The sequence below is a fragment of the Pelobates fuscus genome, chromosome 7, assembly GCF_036172605.1.
Source record: "Pelobates fuscus isolate aPelFus1 chromosome 7, aPelFus1.pri, whole genome shotgun sequence".
NCBI classification, from domain to species: domain Eukaryota; kingdom Metazoa; phylum Chordata; class Amphibia; order Anura; family Pelobatidae; genus Pelobates; species Pelobates fuscus.
Genome location: NC_086323.1, coordinates 30,969,753 through 30,991,805, shown reverse-complemented (window position 1 = coordinate 30,991,805; position 22,053 = coordinate 30,969,753). Strand labels below are relative to the sequence as shown.

At 40.2% G+C, this 22,053-nt stretch overlaps 1 protein-coding gene across 2 annotated transcripts in view; it reads right to left on the bottom strand.

Annotated features, from left to right (window-relative positions):
- Positions 1 to 22,053, bottom strand: part of DNAJC6 (DnaJ heat shock protein family (Hsp40) member C6) — a 72,765-nt gene that overhangs the window by 10,601 nt on the left and 40,111 nt on the right. For both annotated transcript variants that reach the window (XM_063427881.1, XM_063427882.1), the window contains exons 4-16: positions 21,814 to 21,962; positions 19,513 to 19,635; positions 18,740 to 18,873; positions 17,795 to 17,989; positions 15,717 to 15,834; positions 13,072 to 13,151; positions 11,934 to 12,127; positions 11,755 to 11,835; positions 9,963 to 10,394; positions 4,710 to 4,865; positions 3,768 to 3,833; positions 2,132 to 2,266; positions 731 to 997 (exon numbers count right to left, since the gene is read on the bottom strand). In XM_063427881.1, the coding sequence (XP_063283951.1) occupies positions 731 to 997; positions 2,132 to 2,266; positions 3,768 to 3,833; positions 4,710 to 4,865; positions 9,963 to 10,394; positions 11,755 to 11,835; positions 11,934 to 12,127; positions 13,072 to 13,151; positions 15,717 to 15,834; positions 17,795 to 17,989; positions 18,740 to 18,873; positions 19,513 to 19,635; positions 21,814 to 21,962 (2,130 nt within the window). The remainder of the gene's footprint in view (positions 1 to 730; positions 998 to 2,131; positions 2,267 to 3,767; positions 3,834 to 4,709; positions 4,866 to 9,962; positions 10,395 to 11,754; positions 11,836 to 11,933; positions 12,128 to 13,071; positions 13,152 to 15,716; positions 15,835 to 17,794; positions 17,990 to 18,739; positions 18,874 to 19,512; positions 19,636 to 21,813; positions 21,963 to 22,053) is intronic.

Genomic DNA, 22,053 nt, shown 5'->3' with positions numbered 1-22,053 from the left:
CCCCACCATCAGGGTAACAATGGGTGCAACCGCTTGCACTTCCCCATAACTGACCACAAACCTTTACTAAGAAGTAAATGGGCTCTGCACCACATGCAGCGGTTGTTTAGATGACCCTTATATTCTCTGTGATCACTGTGGTCGCAGGAATATTGCGATTTTTGGATGTGTCACTAGTGATGCATTACAGAAATATCTGTACTGAGCAGTCCCAGAAGGCAGTCATCAAAGGGACAGCTGTCCCCACAACCGCTATGCCTCTCATCCTTACCAGCCACAAGGAGTTATTATGGGCAAAACGTTGGGGGGGTAGAAAAGTATTTTTCCATTTTTTAAAATAATTTCTACATAACTAGTATTATGTTAAGTATAATATATATGGTATCAGAAGAGAGCCCTATGTATCCTTTAAAAAAACTGTATATATTACATATGGGTACTCTTAGGGCCTCCATCAGAATGTGTATGTTTATATATATATATACACACACACACTCCGAAACAGCCCTGAAAATGACTCAGAAACAGCTTGACAGCAAAGCAAGGAATGGTGTGCATACAGTGCCCCTTTAAGGGCTGCATTTAGCCTAGAGGTTAATGTGTTCATAACACAGTTTAAGGTTGCTTGTGGCACGCCAATATATAGCGACATGCCGACTGTAAAACCACTGTTCTAATGTAACACAAAAAAATATTTACACAAATAGTTTGTTAATTTGTAATAACTAACCAGCACCAGCTGCAGGTTTTCCTTTTTCACTCTGACCACCTCCAGGGCCGGCAAAGCTGATATTGTAGTTAGGTTTGTTCTGCGGTGAGGAGTGCGGTATTTGTGTTGCTGGTTTGGTCTGTGATTGTTGCCAGTTATAGCCAGTGTTTGGATGCCAGCCTGCGCCCCCTACATGTTGTGGAGATGGGTTTTGTGGGGAGCTTGCAAGTGGAATTCCTCCGCCACAGCCTGTTGGTGTTGTTGGTTTACTGGCAAATGACGAGCCTCCTAGAAAGACACAATACAAATGCATTCCATGTTTAATTGGATATTATTCTACACTCAGGGAGAATAATCTCCAAAGACAAGATTATAGAAGCCTAAAAAAAATGTTCTCTACAATTCACCGACCGGGTTATTCACTAGTATTCTTTTTAGGGAATTCAATAGGAACTTTTACATTTTATGTCATAATAGGCAAATTGGAAATATTCTCCAACAGTTATTTACTTAAGCGTTAGGAATACAAACCTAATAATTTCTTATTGGCCATAAAAATAATAAAATGTCTGCCCAGTCGCAAGTTTCTAGATACAGTGAGCAAAGGCTACTCACGGTTTAGTAGATATGTCCCCTCTGTCAGCATGGGGGCATAATGGAGGTTACAAATCTCCCTTATTTACCTTATAGCAACATGGGGGTCCTATTGACCCCCATAGACCTTTTTCCCACTGTATAATGTAGCCTCTGGCTAGCAGGAGCTGGTCAGCGGCCACTCGATCACCCTCGCACTGCCGAGGGGGTTTTAACTAGTTGACCACAGGCAGCGGGCAAATGGTACTTTAAAATATCGTATGCTTGCATGAATCACGTGAACGATCATTTGCAAATGTGCATCCTCCTGGAAGTATTCGGTACTGATTCGATTTATAGTCATATTCTTTGTGCATATTCTGAATCCTAGACGTTATATGGCATTCAATGCGAAAAGCACGGATTTTAAACCAGACACTGAATGCTTCCTACTGAATTACACAGATTCAGTACGATCATCCAAAGTTTGACCAAAATTATCATTGGTAAATATGAGAATTGCCCTTCTGGTTGGGATTCAGACAGTGTAACTTCATTTAGGACAAAATTCCTTATGTAGTGAAAAACCATGCAGACAGTTTTGTCTAATGTTTGCAATTAAATTTTGAAATCACCGCAATTCACAGCATCCTGAATTAATACCACTTTTTGGAGATCATGTTCAATTTCTGCATTTCATATTTTACCACCGTCTACAAGGGAGCCGGAAGGATGATGTCTCTTGTCTCTCCGATATGTAGAAGGTGGGATGACTGTAACTCCCATCACACATTCACAAAACATATTTGTGCCAACCACAGAAAAAAAAATATAGAAAAAAAATATTACCAGGTAAATTTGCCCCCAAAGATCCAAGATCAGCAAAGGGGTCAAGGCTGTGCGGCTTTGATTGATGAGCAGGGGTACTATGCGGTGATCCTGTAGGACTGGTCGCTGCTGATCGGCTGCCTACACTCAAACCAGCTGGAAAAAATATGAAAAGTTATTAACTCTTACAGCAAACGTTGAGCGTTATATAGGACTTGATCCTAGTGAAACATATTAATAAAAATAAAGTATATAAGTATAATAAGTATAACAGAAAAATTAAAAGTAACTAAAATGTTTAATCTTTTTGAATGTGACCTGATTTTATTTACAATAATTCCACACCAGTGATTTAAACCAGCCAAACTACATTTGTATCACATGCATTGTAAACATTGAAATTGTATTTTTGAATGGTATCCCTGTGTTACTATTGTTTTGTCTTATTAAAAAAAAATAATAATAAACTTGCGTAATATCTTCCATAACATAAGACATTGGAACATTTTGTACATTATTTTTTTAATTATAATTTCCAGTTCTGCTTCTTGGTTTTATACTTTGCTCAGCTGTAACCATGGGTGGCAGAACATTGATTATCACATTGATTCAGAATATTCTATAGGATTTAGTTTCGTAAACTAATTAAATACCTGCTGGGATATTTTATAATGAGAAGTGTAATTAACTACTTTAAATATTTGATGAGAAAAGATTCAGGTTAAAAAAAAAAAGAGGACACATAGAGAAAGCATCACATTATATAATCTTGTCTAGTTGTCAACATTAAAGGGACACAATAGGCACAGCACCCAGACCATTTCATCTAATTGAAGTGATCTGGGTGTGTTGTCACTATCTGTTTAACCCTGCAATGTAAAACATTGTAGTTTCTGAGAAACTGTAATGATTACATTGCAGGGTTAAGCCCACTTCTAGTGGTTGTCTTCCAGTCACTAGAAGTGGAATCGCTTTCTGGTCCCTAACAAAGTGTTACCCTATAAAATGACGTTGGACATCCTCCTGCTTTGTATGAGGACATTTAAAATCTTAAAACGGTGATTCAATGCTTTGCTATGGGGAACGTTAATGCTTGTGTGCTGTGCATGCACCTTAGATCCCGCCAACGTCGTAATATCATGGGAAGAGGAAACCTAGTGCGCAGCAAAGGTGCCTTGTTGTTGGAAAGAGGGGTAAGAGAAATTAGGGTTTTTAACCCTTTCATAATCGGGGTTAGGGCGGGAACTAGTAAGTTATGGACAGAGACACTACAGAGTTAAAGGGACACTATAGACAACCAGACCACTTCTTCTCATTGAAGTGGTCTGGTTGCACTGTCCCTGTCCCCTTAACCCTACATTGTAAAATATTGTACACCAAACAGCCACTAGAGGTTCTTCCTGGCTTTTCATGGAGTTTCACTCTGTGAAATGATGTTCGATGTCCTCACACTTTGCACGAGGACATCTAGGAGTCTTTAAATTCCCAATAGGAAAACATTGAGTCAATGCTTTCCTACGGGGAAGACTTAATGTGCGTGTGGTGCTCGACGCACACGCATATTAGGTTCATAATGCTATAGCGTTTCTTTAAGAATACCAGTTTTAGCGCTACTACTATACTGTTCCTTTAAAGGTAATGCCTCAAGAGGACTCACCTTGTGGATTATTGTTCCAGTTCCATTGTGCAGACACATCCGGCTGTATGGAAACGGAGGGAGGTGCTAGTGTAGAGGAAGGTAAGGATAAATAAAATACAAATGTAATCTCATTACCGGGACTCGGTTTGTTTTCACGTTGAGTTTTGGAAGATGTACGAGTATGCAATGAATACATATATAGCAATAGTCAACGCAGAATAGAGCGTACCAAACAGATAGAAAAAAAAACTCTCTCACTAATGCGGGGTACAAGAATTTTTTCATTATAAAGAGCTTGCTCTCCAGTATATATATATATATATCTATCTATATATAATGCAATCCCCGTTTCCTAGCAATTCCCGATGTCTCAGAGAATGAAAAAATATAAATATAATTCAAAACTTGTTACTCACAATTTCCTTTTAAGATAATAAAGACTTTGATAGGAAATAGACTCGATGGGCCTGATTTAGCTTGCATTATTAAGTTAATTAATTAGTTATTAAGTTATGGAAACAAATCACAGTCTGAACCTGAGGTTAAAGGGCACCAAAGGGATTTATTCACTAAACAGCAAATTCTGGTGAATTTAAAAAAAAAATCAATTTGCAGTAGAGTCCATTCAGTGGTTCTTGGATTTGTCAGTGTGCTTTAAGCTTATAGGCAAATAATAAAGTAATTGAAAGATCATAGGCTACTCATAGAGGTAGGCAACCTTTGGTACTCCAGATGTTAGAGATTACATTTCCCTTGATGCTTTGCCAGGCTGTAAGAACATTATGGGAGATGTTGTCCACAACATCTGGAGTGCTGAAGGTTGCCTAACCATGGCCCTAGTCCAGCCTGCATGTTTGTCAATGGACAAACATATCTATAACTGGTTCATAAGAGCTCGGACTGGTTCTGTGTGCTGGTGTCCCCCTGGGTTTGCTGCCTTTAAGTACATGAACAACTTACGCATGTTAAATGGATCGGCAAACACAGTCGGAGATGGGCTTCGTGTGCTGTGTAGAAAGGGATCCCCGCTGCTGGTATTCGTAGCACTGAGAAAGGAGCCCAGCAAGTCCTTGGCTGGTTGTTTAGGACTGCAGCCAAATGGATCAAATGCAGCAGCTGGGGATAGACACATGTTAATATAATCCAATTCATAATGAGACAGAGGGATACGTTGTAAGAGGACAATACTAACCCAACACTCACTGATTCTCGTATTTAATAAACAGTCCAGAGAAAAGAATGAAACTCCATAGAATTCATGTATTTATTTATTTTTATTTCCCCTGTATCATATTGTGATGAACTGGTAATCAGCCGTCATCAATTCTTCCCATCTAATTTTTTTTTTTTTTAACGCATTTACTGAAAAGTAATAATTTTTTTAAATAATGCATATAAATGATGCTATCTGGGCACATGGACCTCCACAGATCAACATTGTTTATATCTTAATTTCCTCCCCCTCCATACCTACTATATATTCCCCAAAATACCACATTCCCCCCCCCCCCCCCCCCCCCACTGCCCCAGTACATACTGTGTTAGTATGGCAAACCTATCATCTAAAATAACATTTGAATATCTTATACAAGCAATATCTTGTATTTGGCTCATATTAAGGAATTCTACTGTCTGTGTACCATGACAGGAAGTCTCTTCTGAATTTTAGTATATAGCAAACGGTATAGGTCACAAACAAGAGTAACATTATCTCATGTCAATGGACTAAAAGATAATTCTGTTTCAACTCTGCTCACACCACATTGTAGCAAAATATATTTAAATGCCTATTTAAATGGCTGCACACAGCCCTTAGAGCACTGCATACAGCTCATCTGTCAGTCTTATCATAAAAATGTATGTCCAGTCCCTCAATATTCTGAGCCTGCCCTGCCTCCTTATCAGCTAGGTATTGCTATATTGGGACGGCGAGACCCCAGCCAAGTTGTAATGCTGGAAGTGGGAACTACGGTGCTGATGGTGTCTGGTGCGGTGCTTGTGGTACTCGGTAAGCACTAAGGAAGCAGCGATTGGCAGAGGCAGGCGGTCCGTCACACCCACCTTTCCTCCCTGGCTCTGAATGCACTCATGGCACTGGACCAAGCGACGCACATAACTGTTGTCAGTTAGAGGCGTGGAAGTCAACGCCGGGAGCTTTACTGTGAGCTGGATTCCAGGTAAGTAAAAATCTTTTTTTTTGCAGGTGTAATGCAAAATGTAGGGGAGGAGGGTATGAGTATTGTCCAATAGGGCGTTTTAAATAAAAAATTGCCGCCCTAAAATGCTTTGAGTAACCCTTAAATGTTATTTGATCCCCTGACCAGACTGGAATAAATTGTCTTCTTCATTGCATGAGAGCATTAAGAACATGTGATTTAATTTATGTCTGTGTGTGTCAGTGTGTATCTGTATGTGGCAGTTCATATCTCAATGTGTGTGTGTGACAGTATGTATCTGTATGTTAATAGTTGTGTGCATCTGGCAGTGTGTGTTTGTGTTTATGTGTGTCTGTACTGCATGTCTGTGTTTGTGTTTGGGAATGCATATGTGTATCTGCAATGGACCCTGCGATTTCCTTGCAGCGAAGGCTCACATTAGCCGTTTTAAATGAAATGATTACAAACGACTCTTGATATTGTTTTGCCTTTATTTTATTATGCTACTTGATGCTACTATAATTACACCTTTTTCGCTCTAATTGTCTACAGACTCTCCGCAGTCTACATTTCTTCACTGTGTCTTTTTATTGTTATTGCTGGGGTACAATATGATGAAGAGAGTTGGATCTTCTGTAATTCCCTAATTCTTAAGAAGTTATTTCTACTTTATCAGTATTTGGATGTTTGGATATTTCGTTTTAATTTTAGTTATTCCTCTCTGTTGTATACTTTTATCATGGTGGCAGCAATGAGAATCTCTCTTTCCTGTCCCAGATGTCTGCATCTATTGTACGGTACGGTAGTGTATATTGAACAGCTAGATCTCGAAGTCTAGTTAATGTTGCCAATAAGTGGTATCGCTTTAAAATATCAGTTATCATGGTATTAATGGCTTCATTTCTTGACATAGTTGCGTACCAGAGAATTGTTCGATTACTCTTGTCCTTATGAGACAAATCATAGTCTAAAGCCTCCAAATACAGTTTAACCAAATCTTCTCTTTCGTACATGATAGCGTACATTAAAGCATTGCGGCCCTCTTGGTCACAGTGACTTACAGATGCCCCAAAAGTCAACAGAATTCTTGCAGCTCCTACAGCCCACTTCTCTCCATTATGAAGGCAGCATACCATTAGTGGCGTTCTGTTCCATCTATCCCTGCCGTTCACTTCACCTCCACCTTCTACAAGCTTTCTCAGTCGTTTGTAATCTCCTTTCATCACGGCTATATTAACGTCCATTTTCATGGTCAGAGATAGTCAGTAAGTATTATGTGTACTTCACTGGTCCTGAAACATATTTGGCTGTGAGGAGCCAAATAAACTGCTTTTATTGAGACCCTGATTGTTCATCCATGACATCATTAGCTTACATCATAGTAGAGGATACCACAGCAGATTTACTGCCGTTTACTGCCACCAGACACATGGTAAAATCTTTCTAGACATATTTAAATGGCTAGGGAAGCCAAGAGAGAACAAGGGAAAAGGGGTGCAAATTGCAGATATTTCTGACAGCATTGTGTGGTCTGTCACTATTAACTCCTACAGCATATTGCATAGTGTAAGCTCTGCTGCCCAGCGACCATCACCATGCTGTGGCTAGTTGGAAGCGTCAAACTGCAGGACTGGGGCTGTGACTCAGATTCTGGTTTCATTCTGTAATGGTAGTTACTTGTGTTAACCATGTCAGCCACTTCCATGTTACTACTGCAGAAAGGTAATAAAGACCCTATCGGTATCCTGCTGCATCACCCTGCAGACACTGTGTAGCTGACATGTTTGATAAAAGCAGCAACATTCACTATAAAGCTGTAGTTGTCATAGCAGGGGCCCTACTGAAATCAAGATTAGAAGAGGGAGAGCTAGAGATCGAGAGTTAGACAGAGAGAGCTGGATTATTATACAGAGACATGTAATGTGTGGGGATCTCTGTATTGCAGCTCTGGGTAATCCATCACTGTGATCCTGGCCGTGTGGGATAGTTAGTATCTCCTTATTGTCTCCAGCTCTGTGTGTTACGTCTCTGTATTTTACTCCGTTCTATCTGTTGTATGGTATCTCTGTAGTCTATCCAGCTCTGTGTAATCCATCACTGTGATCCTGGCCGTGTGGGATAGTTAGTATCTCCTTATTGTGCCCAGCTCTGTGTTTTACGTCTCTGTATTTTACTCTGTTCTACCTGTTTATGATGGGATATTTGTCAAGAACTTCTACTAGTGTATATAGCAATATATGAAAATATTAAAGGGACACTGTAGGCACCACAAGCACTTAATCTCACTGGATCGGTTTGACACTGAATTAGGGTCTTGAGTGCCAGTGGTTCTAATTATCATATTTTCTGTCGTTACAATCTGTGCTGTATATTTCCTGTTCCAAATGGAAGGATTCCCTCAAGGACTGTAGGGTTGTAAAAAGCTGCCAAAGCTTAAAGAAGTGAAACATTTCATTTTCACATAAAGTCTACAGGAAGCAGATTGTGATAATGGCAAAGTGTAGCATTTGGTCCTTAAAGGAACATTCTAAACACATAAAGCACTTCAAAAAGAACTGGGTCAGCGTGGGGCGCTTTTATCCATGTGAGGTGCAAATGGTTTCTGAAAGGTGCCACACACTCCAAAACAATATGTAAAACAAAACTCGAAAAACATAAATGATTTTTATTTTTTTAAATCATTATCTTTGTTCAAAGTTGTTCAGTCATTTTTTTTTTTTATTATTAATAATGTGTTTAATCTCCACCTGGACTTCCCCGTTTCTTTCTTTTAGAGGTTATAATTCTTGTTGTTTTTTTTTTAAGTTATAATTATTTTTTATTTTAGGGACTATGTTTCCTTATCTACAACTTGCCGATTGACAAAAGCTGACAAACAGCTAACGAGCTTTAGTCAATCTGCACAGCCTTTGTCAACTTTGTCATTGGCTGCCAATGTGGTACTTACCTCCCACCGGCGTCTGTCAATTCCTGGACCATCGCAGCATCAGTCGAGAGTCAACACAGTGCTAATAAAACCCCCTTCGAGGACCTTACCAGCATGCGCGTGATTTGTCATGCAGGACCTAAGTAGGCAACCTCCATCTTGGAGAAGCCAAGATGCCGTGCAGTGAATTGAGACTCCGCAGGACTGTCACTACATGAGGTAAGTGGCATCTGTCCTAGGGTCACTAAATAGTACTAGGGGTGCTATAGAAAGGTTGGCGGCTGGGCAGTATCTATAGTGACAGTGTTGCTTTAAATGTAATAAAACTTAAAAAAAAAAAAGTTAATATTTGAAGACCGTTGGTTTTTAAGACTAACATGGTAAAATTTGAATCAATCTTGTTGTATACGTGTTATGTTTTAAATTTAATGAATTATTAAAATAAAGAATTACAACAATTGAAATAATCAATCTCCGTTATGTTTTCCCCAATTTCATTCAGCCTTATTTTGGCAAGTAATTTGTCAAATAATCCACTCACATAGACTAAACGGAACCACATCTATGTAATATGTGCTAAAGTATGAATGATTTAAGAACTCTGCATTCTTCATCACTTTCTAATCTGATTGGCTAAGAGTGAATAATGATGGCCTGATTAATCATATCTGTGCATAAGCTGCATAGCACATACTGAGTACCTGTTACTCATTGGACAACGTCTAGTAACTATGTTAATACACGCATATTAATGAGTAGTATAGCCAGTACGGTAAATGAAGTGCACCGTACTAGCTGTATACCATCTTAGTACCTCAGGAGGCAGGAATTCTGGCTAATGATGTGTGGTGATGATGTCTAAGTAGATCCTGTGTACTGAATGTTATTTGAACTGGTATAAGCAGGTATCCATGACTGCGCTGTATAAAACTGGGTCATAGTTCTGTTACCCCTAGACTCTCTCTGTAAAATTAGGTTTTTAGTTAATTCCAGGTAAAAAAATAGGTTTTTCAGATACCCCATATATTTGCATTTCTCACCTAAACACACATATAACTAACACATACATGTATAGTTACATTTCAACGTATATATAAAGCATGAGTGAAATTATAGAAATTTCCAAATTACCTTCTCCAATTCTCGGTGACTGGGACGGTGACAGTGACGCTGCAGACCTACGTGGAGTGGAGTGCACAGAGCCTACTCCTTCGGATTGTATCAGAGTCTCCCCAACTCCCTGAGGCACCCCCCCAAATATATCGTTCAGCAAGTCCGAGTTTGAAGGAGGAGGTTTGGGCTGAGATGGAGGAGCAGGTGGAGGAGTGCCACTCACAGTACTTCCATCCAGAAATAGGAGATCTACATCCTCAGGAGGTGCAGGAGGAGCCGGTGGGTCCGTTTTTTTGTGCTTTGGGGTCCCGTGAAGCTTCTCGCCACTTGTGTTGCTGTGCTGGCTGGAGAGGGACAGGAGTTCATCATCTGACTGCTCACTTTCCTCGTGTACTAGTGCAGCCCGGTCTTCTGGGACAGGATGGGACCCAGTCTTGTCTGACTTCTGGTCTGTAAGAGTAAAATAATGGTGTGTGCAGAATGTAAATGAAAAGGCAAATTGGCCCAGGACTTTCATTGTAGACAATGTAATAATGCCCCTTTATCCATTGGCATATTTGTATTTCCTATACTCTAGTGTTACTTACATTAGAATACTCCCCCTTGTGATCTCCTGGTGTCCTTGTTCCTCTAGTGTTCTTGTATCTTGCTTCACTTCAGTTTATATTCTTTTCAGTGTAGCTCCCTTTGTGTCTATCTCCTGACCATTGTGTGCTCCTTCTAGCCCCCCCTTCCAAATAGTGTGTATCTTAAACCACCTGACTCATTGTGTCTCTTAACCCCACACTGTTTGTACCTCTTAATCCTCTTACCCTTTTTCCCCCACACATACCTACATAGTTGCAAATATACATACAGTCATACAATCAATCATACATTCAGTCACATACAAACAAGGACACACACAGTCACACAAACACATGGATAGACTGTCACAACAAAATCACACATGCATACCAAGACACACAGTCACACAAAGTCACATAAACACAGTCGCACAGAGAGTCACATACAGTTACAAACACACAGTCCCACCGACAGTCACATACAGCCCCATGCACACAGTCCCACAGACAGTCACATACAGCCACATGCACACAGTCCCACAGACAGTCACATGCTCCTTACTAGGTCACTGGGGAGGAGCAGAGGGGTTGGACGTACAATCCCTGCAGTCCCTGGCGTGGAGAGGAAGCATGGACTCCTTCTCATTGAGAAGCCTCTGTGATGGAGCCATGAGTATGTGGGCACACACAATTGCTGTATTCCTATGCTTCTCAATGGTCTGTAGTACAGCTCATTGAATAGGGGAGAAGAGACAAAGCGCTCCTGCTACTTCCCTTAGCTCTGTGGAGCTAACGGAGGAGGAAGAAATCCTTCCTGGAGTCTTTTTGCCCCAATTGTATATGTATGTATATATATATATATATATATATATATATATATATATTAAGGTGCCGCAGAGATTAACGTGGAAGTTTAGAAATTGAAGCATAGTGTGGAAGCACAGGTTCTATGAGGAGGGATGGGACGAGACTTTCTTAAAAAGATGAGTTTCACGGACAGTTGTGAAAAAATCTCAGTCACACTGAGGAAGACAGTGATGGTAAAACAGATAACTTATTGTGACCACTGGGTTCTGGATGAATGCGATATATGAGATCCAAGATCAGAGAGGACCCATTAAAATAGCATCATGGAATCTGACCTATAAGAACCATTGTTTGTATCTGTGCACAGCTATGTAAAGCATCTCTATCCCATTTACTGATAAATAATGTGTGTGCTTACAAATCTATGAGAACTGTACCTTGCCAGCTCAAAGAGGAGAAAAATGTGGTCTGCCCGACAGTTCTAATGTTGTCTTGATGTTGTTCTACAGGAGCTTTACCTGTGATATACAAAAATACAAAGTATCAAAAACAATAAACGTATTGTGCGATGTAATAAAAGGGGTAAGGCGTGATAAATAAATAACACAGTACTCACTGCCGATTGTGTGGGCATCTTGCTGTTCCTGCTGAGAAGAAAATAAAATGCTAGGATTTACGTCTTTTGATGCAAAATTTTCCCAGGGGGGAGTAAGGTCTGTCTGTCTGTCCGTGGCTTCAATTTCAATGTCCAGCATCACATGAAACAGCTGTGGATATTTCTCTGGAGAGTCACAGGCATCAAGCTCAGGCCTTAAAATCAGCAATAAATGTGTAGTTATTTATTATTCATATATTTTCAGGTTATAAGACAATTGTAATCTCATTAAAAATTATAAAAAAAAAAACAAGTATTTAAAGTATATCTGTCAGAGGACCATAAGCGGTCTGTTAGGATATATTTGAAATAGTTTAGTAGTCTTTAAAGGGTTATTCCAAACACCATGGCCACTTCACTGTTTTTCAGTAGTCATGGTGCTTGCAGTCTGTATATGCAGAGTCCCATTTGGAAATGCTACACATACAGAGATAAAGGTCACTGCTCCTGGAGGCAGTTTAGTGGATATTTAACCCTCTGATGAAAACGGGAATGTGTTTAGTTAAAGGGTTAAAAAGACAGGGACGTGACAGTCACAGCATTCTGATCATGTGATCTAGGAGCCTATAGAGTCCCTTTAAACCCTGCACATCTCCCTAGAGACATAACATTCAACCCATCATGTCTACCTAGATTTAACTTTATTCTCTAGAGTCTAGACCAGGGATAGACAACCTTCGGCTCTCCAGATGTTGTGGACTACATCCCCCATAATGCTCTTACACACATAATGCTGGCAAAGCATCATGGGAGGTGTAGTCCAAAACATCTGTAGAGCCAAAGGTTGCCTATCCCTGGTCTAGACAATAGATTTAACCCAGGGGTTTTCATACATGTTTGTGTTTTTAGAACAACTATTAGGGATATTCGCTGGACTCTAAATTGCAGGTAATTAAGATGTTAATGGCCAAACTGAAGCTAACATAGCCAAGCTGTGGCTGGAGTGGAATTAGAGATTTTTTTTTCCAAAACCACTATTTTATCTCAAACTTTGGCATTCACAATGTAATTCTCTAAAAGTCAGAGTTTAGTAAATAACCTGTTGTATCTAGAACTCACAGCTAAATGCAGTGCTAATAGTTTTATTTAGAATACTCACTTTGTGAATTTCAATGCTGTTGTCCCCAAAGCTATAAACCCAGTATGAAACTGAATCTGTAATATCTGAGTATTTGACATCTGAGATGGAAAAAAATCGAAAACATTTTAAAGACAATGTAACAGCATAAAAACAATATCAATTTGTGGTACATTTGCATTGCATTTTCTCTGTACTTGTTTAAAGTATGCTTTATTCTGTAATGTAACGAAGAATGAATTACTAATCTAAAAGCAAGTCTGGTTTATCTATATAAAGAGTCTGTCTCAGCTCATATTAGTATACTATACTGTATTAGGCCCTTCAAATACTGAACCCTGCAGCATATTATTGACCAGGCATTGAAGCCTGAAGCTATCAATACACTAAACAAAGATAGGCCCTCCATCGTGACAAATAATTCCAAAGTATGCAGCTCTGCTAAGAAAAAGCATTGAAGATGGCAGCTTAGTATACTAAACACCGAAATCCAGAGTTCTACATACGCTAAATATTGCACCCTGCTACTATCCATGTACTGAACTCTGCAAGTCTCTACAGACAGATCACTGAACTCTGCAACTTCCTACAGACAGATCACTGAACTCTGCAACTCCCTACAGACAGATCACTGAACTCTGCAACTCCCTACAGACAGATCGCTGAACTCTGCAACTCCCTAGAGACAGATCACTGAACTCTGCAACTCCCTAGAGACAGATCACTGAACTCTGCAACTCCCTACAGACAGATCACTGAACTCTGCAACTCCCTACAGACAGATCACTGAACTCTGCAACTCCCTACAGACAGATCACTGAACTCTGCAACTCCCTACAGACAGATCACTGAACTCTGCAACTCCCTACAGACAGATCACTGAACTCTGCAACTCCCTACAGACAGATCACCGAACTCTGCAACTCCCTACAGACAGATCACCGAACTCTGCAACTCCCTACAGACAGATCACTGAACTCTGCAACTCTCTACAGACAGATCACCGAAGTCTGCAACTCCCTACAGACAGAGCACCGAAGTCTGCAACTCCCTACAGACAGAGCACCGAAGTCTGCAACTCCCTACAGACAGAGCACCGAAGTCTGCAACTCCCTACAGACAGAGCACCGAAGTCTGCAACTCCCTACAGACAGAGCACCGAAGTCTGCAACTCCCTACAGACAGAGCACCGAAGTCTGCAACTCCCTACAGACAGAGCACCGAAGTCTGCAACTCCCTACAGACAGAGCACCGAAGTCTGCAACTCCCTACAGACAGATCGCTGAACTCTGCAACTCCCTACAGACAGATCGCTGAACTCTGCAACTCTCTACAGACAGATTGCTGATCTCTGCAACTCTCTACAGACAGATTGCTGATCTCTGCAACTCTCTACAGACAAATCACTTAACTCTGCAACTCTCTACAGAGAAAGGCGCTCGTTTAGCGCTGAAACACGGTTTTCAGTATGATTTTTTTTAACTGCACAGCACTTTTTATTTCTTCACTATTTGGGGTGACTCTGGGAGGGAGAGGAAGCCGGACCTGGCTCACTAAGAGCTATTTCATCTACATGGGGGCTTATTAGTAAGCAGTTAGCCTCCTGCGATTTAGGGCTATTACAGCAAGGATTTTTGTCTGACAGCATACCTTTAGCATGCTCGTGAGGACGTTATAGCAGAATGTGCTCAGGGTTTAGCAATACGCTCTATGGCTGGCTAGTATCTGCTCTATTATAGACAGGTTACGATCTATACAATATTATATTTAGCATTTAAAGTGTGACTACTTCACCTATGGGAATATGTACTAACAGCAAGCTTTAATCAATCTGTGAGAAACATTGTTGGCAGCATGGCTTCTTTTTATTTAGGAGTTTTACCTCAGTATTACCACCTTAAAGCTAACATGCATGAAGCATATTTCCAAGGATCCAAATTTATGGATTATACTCAAGGCTAAGCAATACGATTTGTAGCTACTTTGTTTCACTATAGATTGTTACTGTTTGGATAGCAGTTTATTTAACATTCTGAGACAATGTGGCTAAGTGCATGAATTGTAATGGTTATCATCAGCAAGCTCTGATTTAACTATTTAGGACCAGCCACCGGCAACACAATAGAACTGTATCTAGTTTCTGTTATATGAAGGTCTATCCATTGTACTTATCTATATATTAGTAGTCTATTTTAAGTGGTCATAGATCCCCCTACAGGCTAACTGAGCTCTGTTTCTCTCCGCAGATTTTTTTTATAATATTTTTTTCATGTATTTTATAGATTTACTAATAACATTTTTAATTTGTTACAACCATATCCCAAATGTCGATACATGCCACCACAGATCACTGTTTAGTAAAGAGATCATAATGACTGATTGAGAAAAGGACACTACAAAATGCGATTAATTAACCCATTTAATGTTAAGCAGTTTAAATTACAGTAAAATGTGTTTAGAGCAGTAAAGATCCCCAAATCGATCCATATGTAACTTCTCCTCTGCCAAAAAAAAAAAAAAAAACCTTATCTGACTCGTGGGAGACTTTAGGGGTTTTACTAAACAGTGAATTGTGATGAAGCCAAAACCGAATTGCAAAATGTGGCTGAAAAAAAAAATATCAGTTTGTTTCTGGAGTCACTGATTTGCCTCGTGAAGTCACTTACTTTTGCTTGAAGTCTTCCCCCAATAGTGGATCTCATGTGGAACACCGATACTACGACATCCCCGTGAACAGTGACCCCCAAAGGAATAACAACCTTCCCGTCCTGAACACGATATTCCCTTGCAAAATGGAGAACGTTCATTATTTACTTCCTTTTAATATGTCTCGAGAAGTCCAAGATGCCATTATCTCCCTTATACCACCTTCATCATTATGCCTATTATATATATTATACCTAACATATTATGTATATATATTTAGTACCCGTGCAGCATGGCAGAGTATTCACAGGCAGGGTTATTCACTAAGAGAGAATGTAGAGTGAATTTCAATATGAAAGCCAACATACTGAAATGGAAACATTCTCTATGTCAGCTATGCTGCCAGCTCAGCTACTTTGGCCTTAAATTTGAAATTCACTGATAGACCTTATCCCTAAAGTGTGGATTGCTGGGAAACCAACGTGGGTTTCAAATTGTAGACCACATTAGCTCACCTGAAAACACAGATAACATATCCAGGTTTATTTTGGCCGTAAATTTAAAATTCACTTGGGCTTTAGACCTCACTAAGGGCCTTGATTTAATAATGTATAATAAGCTTTTCAAAGGATTTAATTTTTTGGGTACACTTTTATTTTTATATTAAAATATAAAAAAATATATCCTATATAAAACAAAAGAAATGGCAGAATATTAGAAAACGTTAATATTTTTCATAGTATTAAATCATTTTTAAAACATCATCTAAAAATAATAAAGTATTTGAAAAGCTTTTGTAAAGCTAAAAAAAATGAGGCCTTAGTGAATACCTCTGTTAGTATACAACCTTGATTGGTTTATTCACTAAACCGTGAAATGAAAGGAATTCGCCGGGGCATTGCACATGACAGGGTAAAATAGACGAGCAGTCAGCTGAATTTTTCTAAATCATCTATTTATGCCTGATGTTCACAGTCCCCTTGTGAATTCCCGACAGTTTGCATTTAGTGAATAGCACTGTTAGTGTTTTGTTATTGCATGCCGTGTGAATAGGGTTAGTTGTTCATCTTTAGTTTAAGTGGGCACATTGGCTACTTCATGTCTGTTAGGCTGTGTCTGAAAAGTGCTTCTCGAACGATATAGCATTCATAAACTGCAGGACTGATCATGGTAGGTATGTAATCACGGTAGGTATGTAATCACGGTAGGGATGTAACGAAGAGCCATAATTAACCTATAATTCAACAGTCATTTCTGTAGCTTATGATGGCTACATGCCGCTGGAAGTCCTTTTCATGCAGAGTCCTACAGGGTGATAATCAATATGTGTCCTGCAAATATACTGCAATCTGACAAAGTATCTGTGAGCAATTAAAAACTAGCCAGACTATACCTCCCATTTCATGCCTTCTTATAGGAGTAAAACTGCGTCAAAGTTACTAAATTAAAGGGACACTTCACTGCCTCCCAAGAATAAAAATCAGGGTTTAGTAGATATACCCCAAATTAATCCATGCATGCATTTAATTATGTATTTTTTAATTGGGAGTATATCTAAAAACAGATTTAACCCCTTAAGGACCAAACTTCTGGAATAAAAGGGAATCGTGACATGTCACACATGTCATGTGTCCTTAAGGGGTTAAAAGGGTGCATATCTCTTGTCTGCAGCCTTTGTAAGTCCTGCCCATCTAACCCCACCCAGACTTTCTGTGTCTGTCCAATCACAGACTTCCAAATGCAGTTCAATGGGAATTCTTTGCAAGGCAGGTGCTCTGCTCTATTGCTGTATCTTGAGTTTATATCCACTGAGCTTAACAAACCAGGAAGTAACAGGACCTGTTGTCTGATTGACAATCAAGGGGGTGTAACCGGGTTCATTTATAAAAGTTTCAATTTCTATTTTTTGTAAATGGGAAAAAAAGGACACACTCTTCACACATAAAGCATGTCAGCAAGCTAAGGTGCTTTAGGAGTCTGGAGTGTCTGTTTAACACAGTAGCTAAACAAAAAGTGGGTAGAAAACAGCCAACTCCCATGGTTGTGTTTCTAGCTAGTTTGGCATTTATTGAGACACACCATTACTATTGAAACTCACTTCATCCTTTCATAATCCAACATGGTGCTGAATATTCGCGTCTCTCCGATAAGAACCTCGCAGAAAGGACGGCACCCATTCCTCTGCTTGTTAAAGCACGGAATAGGACTGATGGTGGCAGATTTGATGAGAATAGGTTTGCAGTGAGGCTGTGTGGGTTTATCTGAAACCAGGTCACAGATATAACCTATGTACCTACCAAAAAAAGAGTGAAAGCAAATGTTAATACTGGATTAAAAGATGCTCCTGTCCAACGGATAACTGGCGCCAGCATTTATAAACACAAACCTTTCCATCTGTGATTCCTAAACATTATTTCTAAAAAGGTAATTACTCCTCAGTAACATACAGCAGAAATTGCATTAAACTAAAAACCATTTAACTCCAGGATTCAATTACTTAATAACATGTTTTATTGGTTTGTAGCCTGATCGTACCCTTCATCAGGCAGGAAAACCCCCCAGGAAGTCATTAACAGGGACAGGCACATTAATAACTGTAAATAGTTTGATGGTGTGGTTGGAATATACTAACAAATAATTAGATCTTTGCAGAGACGGATCCCAACTTAATAAACAGCAAACTCGTGCAAGTGTTTAAAAACTGCACGTGTGTAGAAGAGGTTACATTTACTATGAGCATGTTAATTCGTGAACAAGGAGCCATAGGTTCTGAGCTAAACAGGCCAGACAACTCAAATGCACTAGGGTGACTTGCATCTAAGCACACAACATGTTTTCAAGTTCAAGTACTTAACAGACTCATATTAAATGTGTGTGATTCTCCTATCAGCGAAAGTATGCCCTGACACTAAAGATATGTGTAGGCCAGATCTATGTAAGGATTACAGGAAATGTAGTTCACAGACATCTGCAGAGCCAAAGTTAGCCATTAGTGTCCACTATGATAACCGTGAGAATGACCGATGGTAAGAAAGCTTCTCACCTCCTGTGTGAGGGCCAGAGTCCGATCCCAGGGCGCTTCGCATTAAGGAGCTGAATGGCAGAAATAGGATTCGAGAAGAGATGGCAGAAACAAAACACAGCGCTTACTAGAACCGCAGATGCTGTGCGTCCATCCTGTAAAGTGGAGAATAGAAGGTTGTATTCGTAAAACATTTACATGATGAAGGTTTACTCACTAAACTGGGAGGCATGGAGACCTATTAAGGGAATAGGAAACTTTAGTCAAAAATAAGGAACTGACATTTTTAGATTGATTTATTTTTACAATCTGATTAGTTAAGTGAATCATCATAGAATTGCAGATTTCATGCCGAAGTTTAGTTCAATGAAAAATCTCCAGTGTACTTACACAAACAATCTATTACCATATTGGATTCTATAACTCAATCTGGAAAGCATACATTTCTGGGGTCTTTGCATACTTGTACTTTCTATAAGTTGCCCGAAACAGCAGATCCGGCATGAGTCCGGTGGCCACGGGGTGTAAAGGAGGTGCTTTTTTCGGTCTATGAAGGATTCCGCAAGACAACTGGATCCTCCATAGACATAGCCCGACTCCCACAGCTGTCATTTGTGAGGGCTTCTGGGATTTGAAAAAAGGTTGACTGCAGAGCTCCACCTTTTGTCAAATTTTCACCCTTTACTTAAGCTTTCCTATAAAAGATTTAGCTCTCTTGCACTTTGTTAGATATATTCCAATCCCATGAACTCAACACCCTCTCGGGAAAAGAGCATTTTACTGGTTTGGCTTACCATGCAGTGTATAACGCAGACATTTTTGGGGTTCTGCTGTAACCAATTGTGCATGTTTTTGCAAACAGCAAATAGATTGTGCAAACTTGGAGCTTGTCTGACAGGCCAGCTGCATTCTGAGACCTAGAGGGTAAAAAATATGTTAGAGATCTCTCGCTCGCTTGCATGAAGACTTACTGAATGGAAATATTTCACATGGTCACAAACAATAACTAAAAATTCAATTAAACCTGGCAACTCCCTAGTTCTTTAGAATGTTTATTATGATTACTTGTGAACCCGCAGTCCATGGGCACATTACCTCTTCAACCCACTATGACACAGGATGGGGAGAAAGGGGAGGTAACTACAAGAAACCTCCCCCTTCCTCCCCAGAAATTAAAGGACCACTATAGGCACCCAGACCACTTCAGCTTAATGAACTGGTCTGGGTGCCAGGTCCCTCTAGGATTAACCCTTTCTGCTGTAAACATAGCAGTTTCAGAGAAACTGCCATGTTTACACTGAGGGTTAATCCAGCCTTTAGTGGCTGTCTCATTGATTTTCACAGTGAGAAGACGCCAGCCTCCATAGGAAAGCATTGAGAATGCTTTCCTATGAGACTGACTGAATGCGCGCACGGCTCTTGCCGCGCATGCGCATTCAGCCGATGACCGGAAAGGAGGAGGAGAGTCCCCAGCGCCGAGGGAGCCCGGGGCTGGAAAAAAGGTAAGGGACTAACCCCTTCAGCCCGGCGAGGGGGGGGGACCCAGAGAGTGAGGGGGACCCAAGAACCCTATAGAGCCAGGAAAACGAGTATGTTTTTCTGGCACTATAGTGGTCCTTTAAGCTTTCATCTAGTTCATAAAGAGACACACCAGGCTGGAGAGAATGCCTGTTTTTAATGTGTATCATTAAAATATGCAGGAAAATTACAAATAAAAAGGCACTTTGAACTACCAGTAGTTATAGCCATCACCATGATTTGCAGTGTCTGCAATGAACTCTGTCTACCCTAGGGAGTAGCTAACTTCCTACAATCAATTCTAGTTATCCCACTATTGTTGACAGAGGTGCCTATCATACGCTTTAAACTTCTGCAGAAAGGGAGCAGGGAATGACTAACTTAGCCCTGTCTGTTGGCATCAGTGTAATGTATAGAAAATCTGTTCCTGACCATTTAAGCAATCTTCCTAGTGTATTGTATGGAAAATCTTATCCTGGTCTTCTATGTAGTATCCTCATGTATTATATGTGAGATCTTGCCGTGAGCATAAATGCATTCCACAACTGCACTGTATGTATATCCTGCTCTGTAGGTAGCACAGTGTGGGGAGGTTGAAATCTAGTCGAATCTAGTTGCTTAATGTACAGGATGGGAAATCTGACCCTGACCATGTAGGAAGCTGTCTAGTTCGCTGTATGTAAATCCTGGGCCTTAAACAGGACACTATAGTCACCTGAACAACTTCAGCTTAATGAGGTTGTTCAGGTGAGAACTATAGCTCTCTGCAGCCTCTTTAATGTAAACACTGTATTTTCTGAGAAAATACAGTGTTTACATTGAAAGCTAGGAACACCTCCAGTTGCAGTCACTCAGAGTTAACCAGAGGAACTTCGGAGTTGATGGAGGGATAATATGCCTCCATCCACTCAGATCTGCTGTGCACGAGCATCCTGTGATTCAGTATCTCCTCCATCTGCATGCAGACATTGAACTTTCCTCATAGAGATTCATTGATTCAATTCATCTCTATGAGGAGATGCTGATTGGCCAGGGCTGTGTTTGAATCATGCTGGCTCTGCCCCTGATCTGCCTCTTTGTCAGTCTCAGCCAATCCTATGGGGAAGCACTGTGATTGGATCAGGCTATCACATGTCAGCAGACTGCTTGTTTTTCCTGAGTCTAACAGCATGCAGATTTACAGCTTCTGGCTTGAATACAGTAAGATTTTTACTATATTTACGGAGGCATGAGGGGCCCAGGGGGGCTAGATGGTGGTGCTAACACTATAGGGTCAGGAATACATGTTTGTGTTCCTGACCCTATAGTGATCCGTTAAGCAGCTGTCTAGTTCACTGTATGTGAATCTGGTTGTGACCTTGTAAACATCTGCTAACTTGTAGGTAGTTGCCAATACACTGAATTGGGAAAATCTGGCTTCTAACATTGTAGGCAGTTACTATGGTACTGTATGGGAAATCTATCCCAGGCACTGTAGGCAGTTATGAGAAATATGGCTCTGACTTTGATAGATGCCGCCTAACTTTAGCAATAAACAGATTACAGTTTCTTTGTACATTTACCCATCAGCAACGTACCCTGTTATGAAATTTGGCACTGCGGTATGACTTCGGTGACAAATTGAAAACCGTGTAATGATCTAGATGTCTCGAATCTAGAAACGAACGTACGTCTTCGATATGGTTTCGAAAACCCAGTTCAACACCTTCTGCTGGGAATGACATGACTGGAAGGAGGAACACAAACATTGTTGTCAAATGAACAAACTGCAAACAGACAAAATTATAGAACAGCTACCTATTCATGTTTTGGTTGTA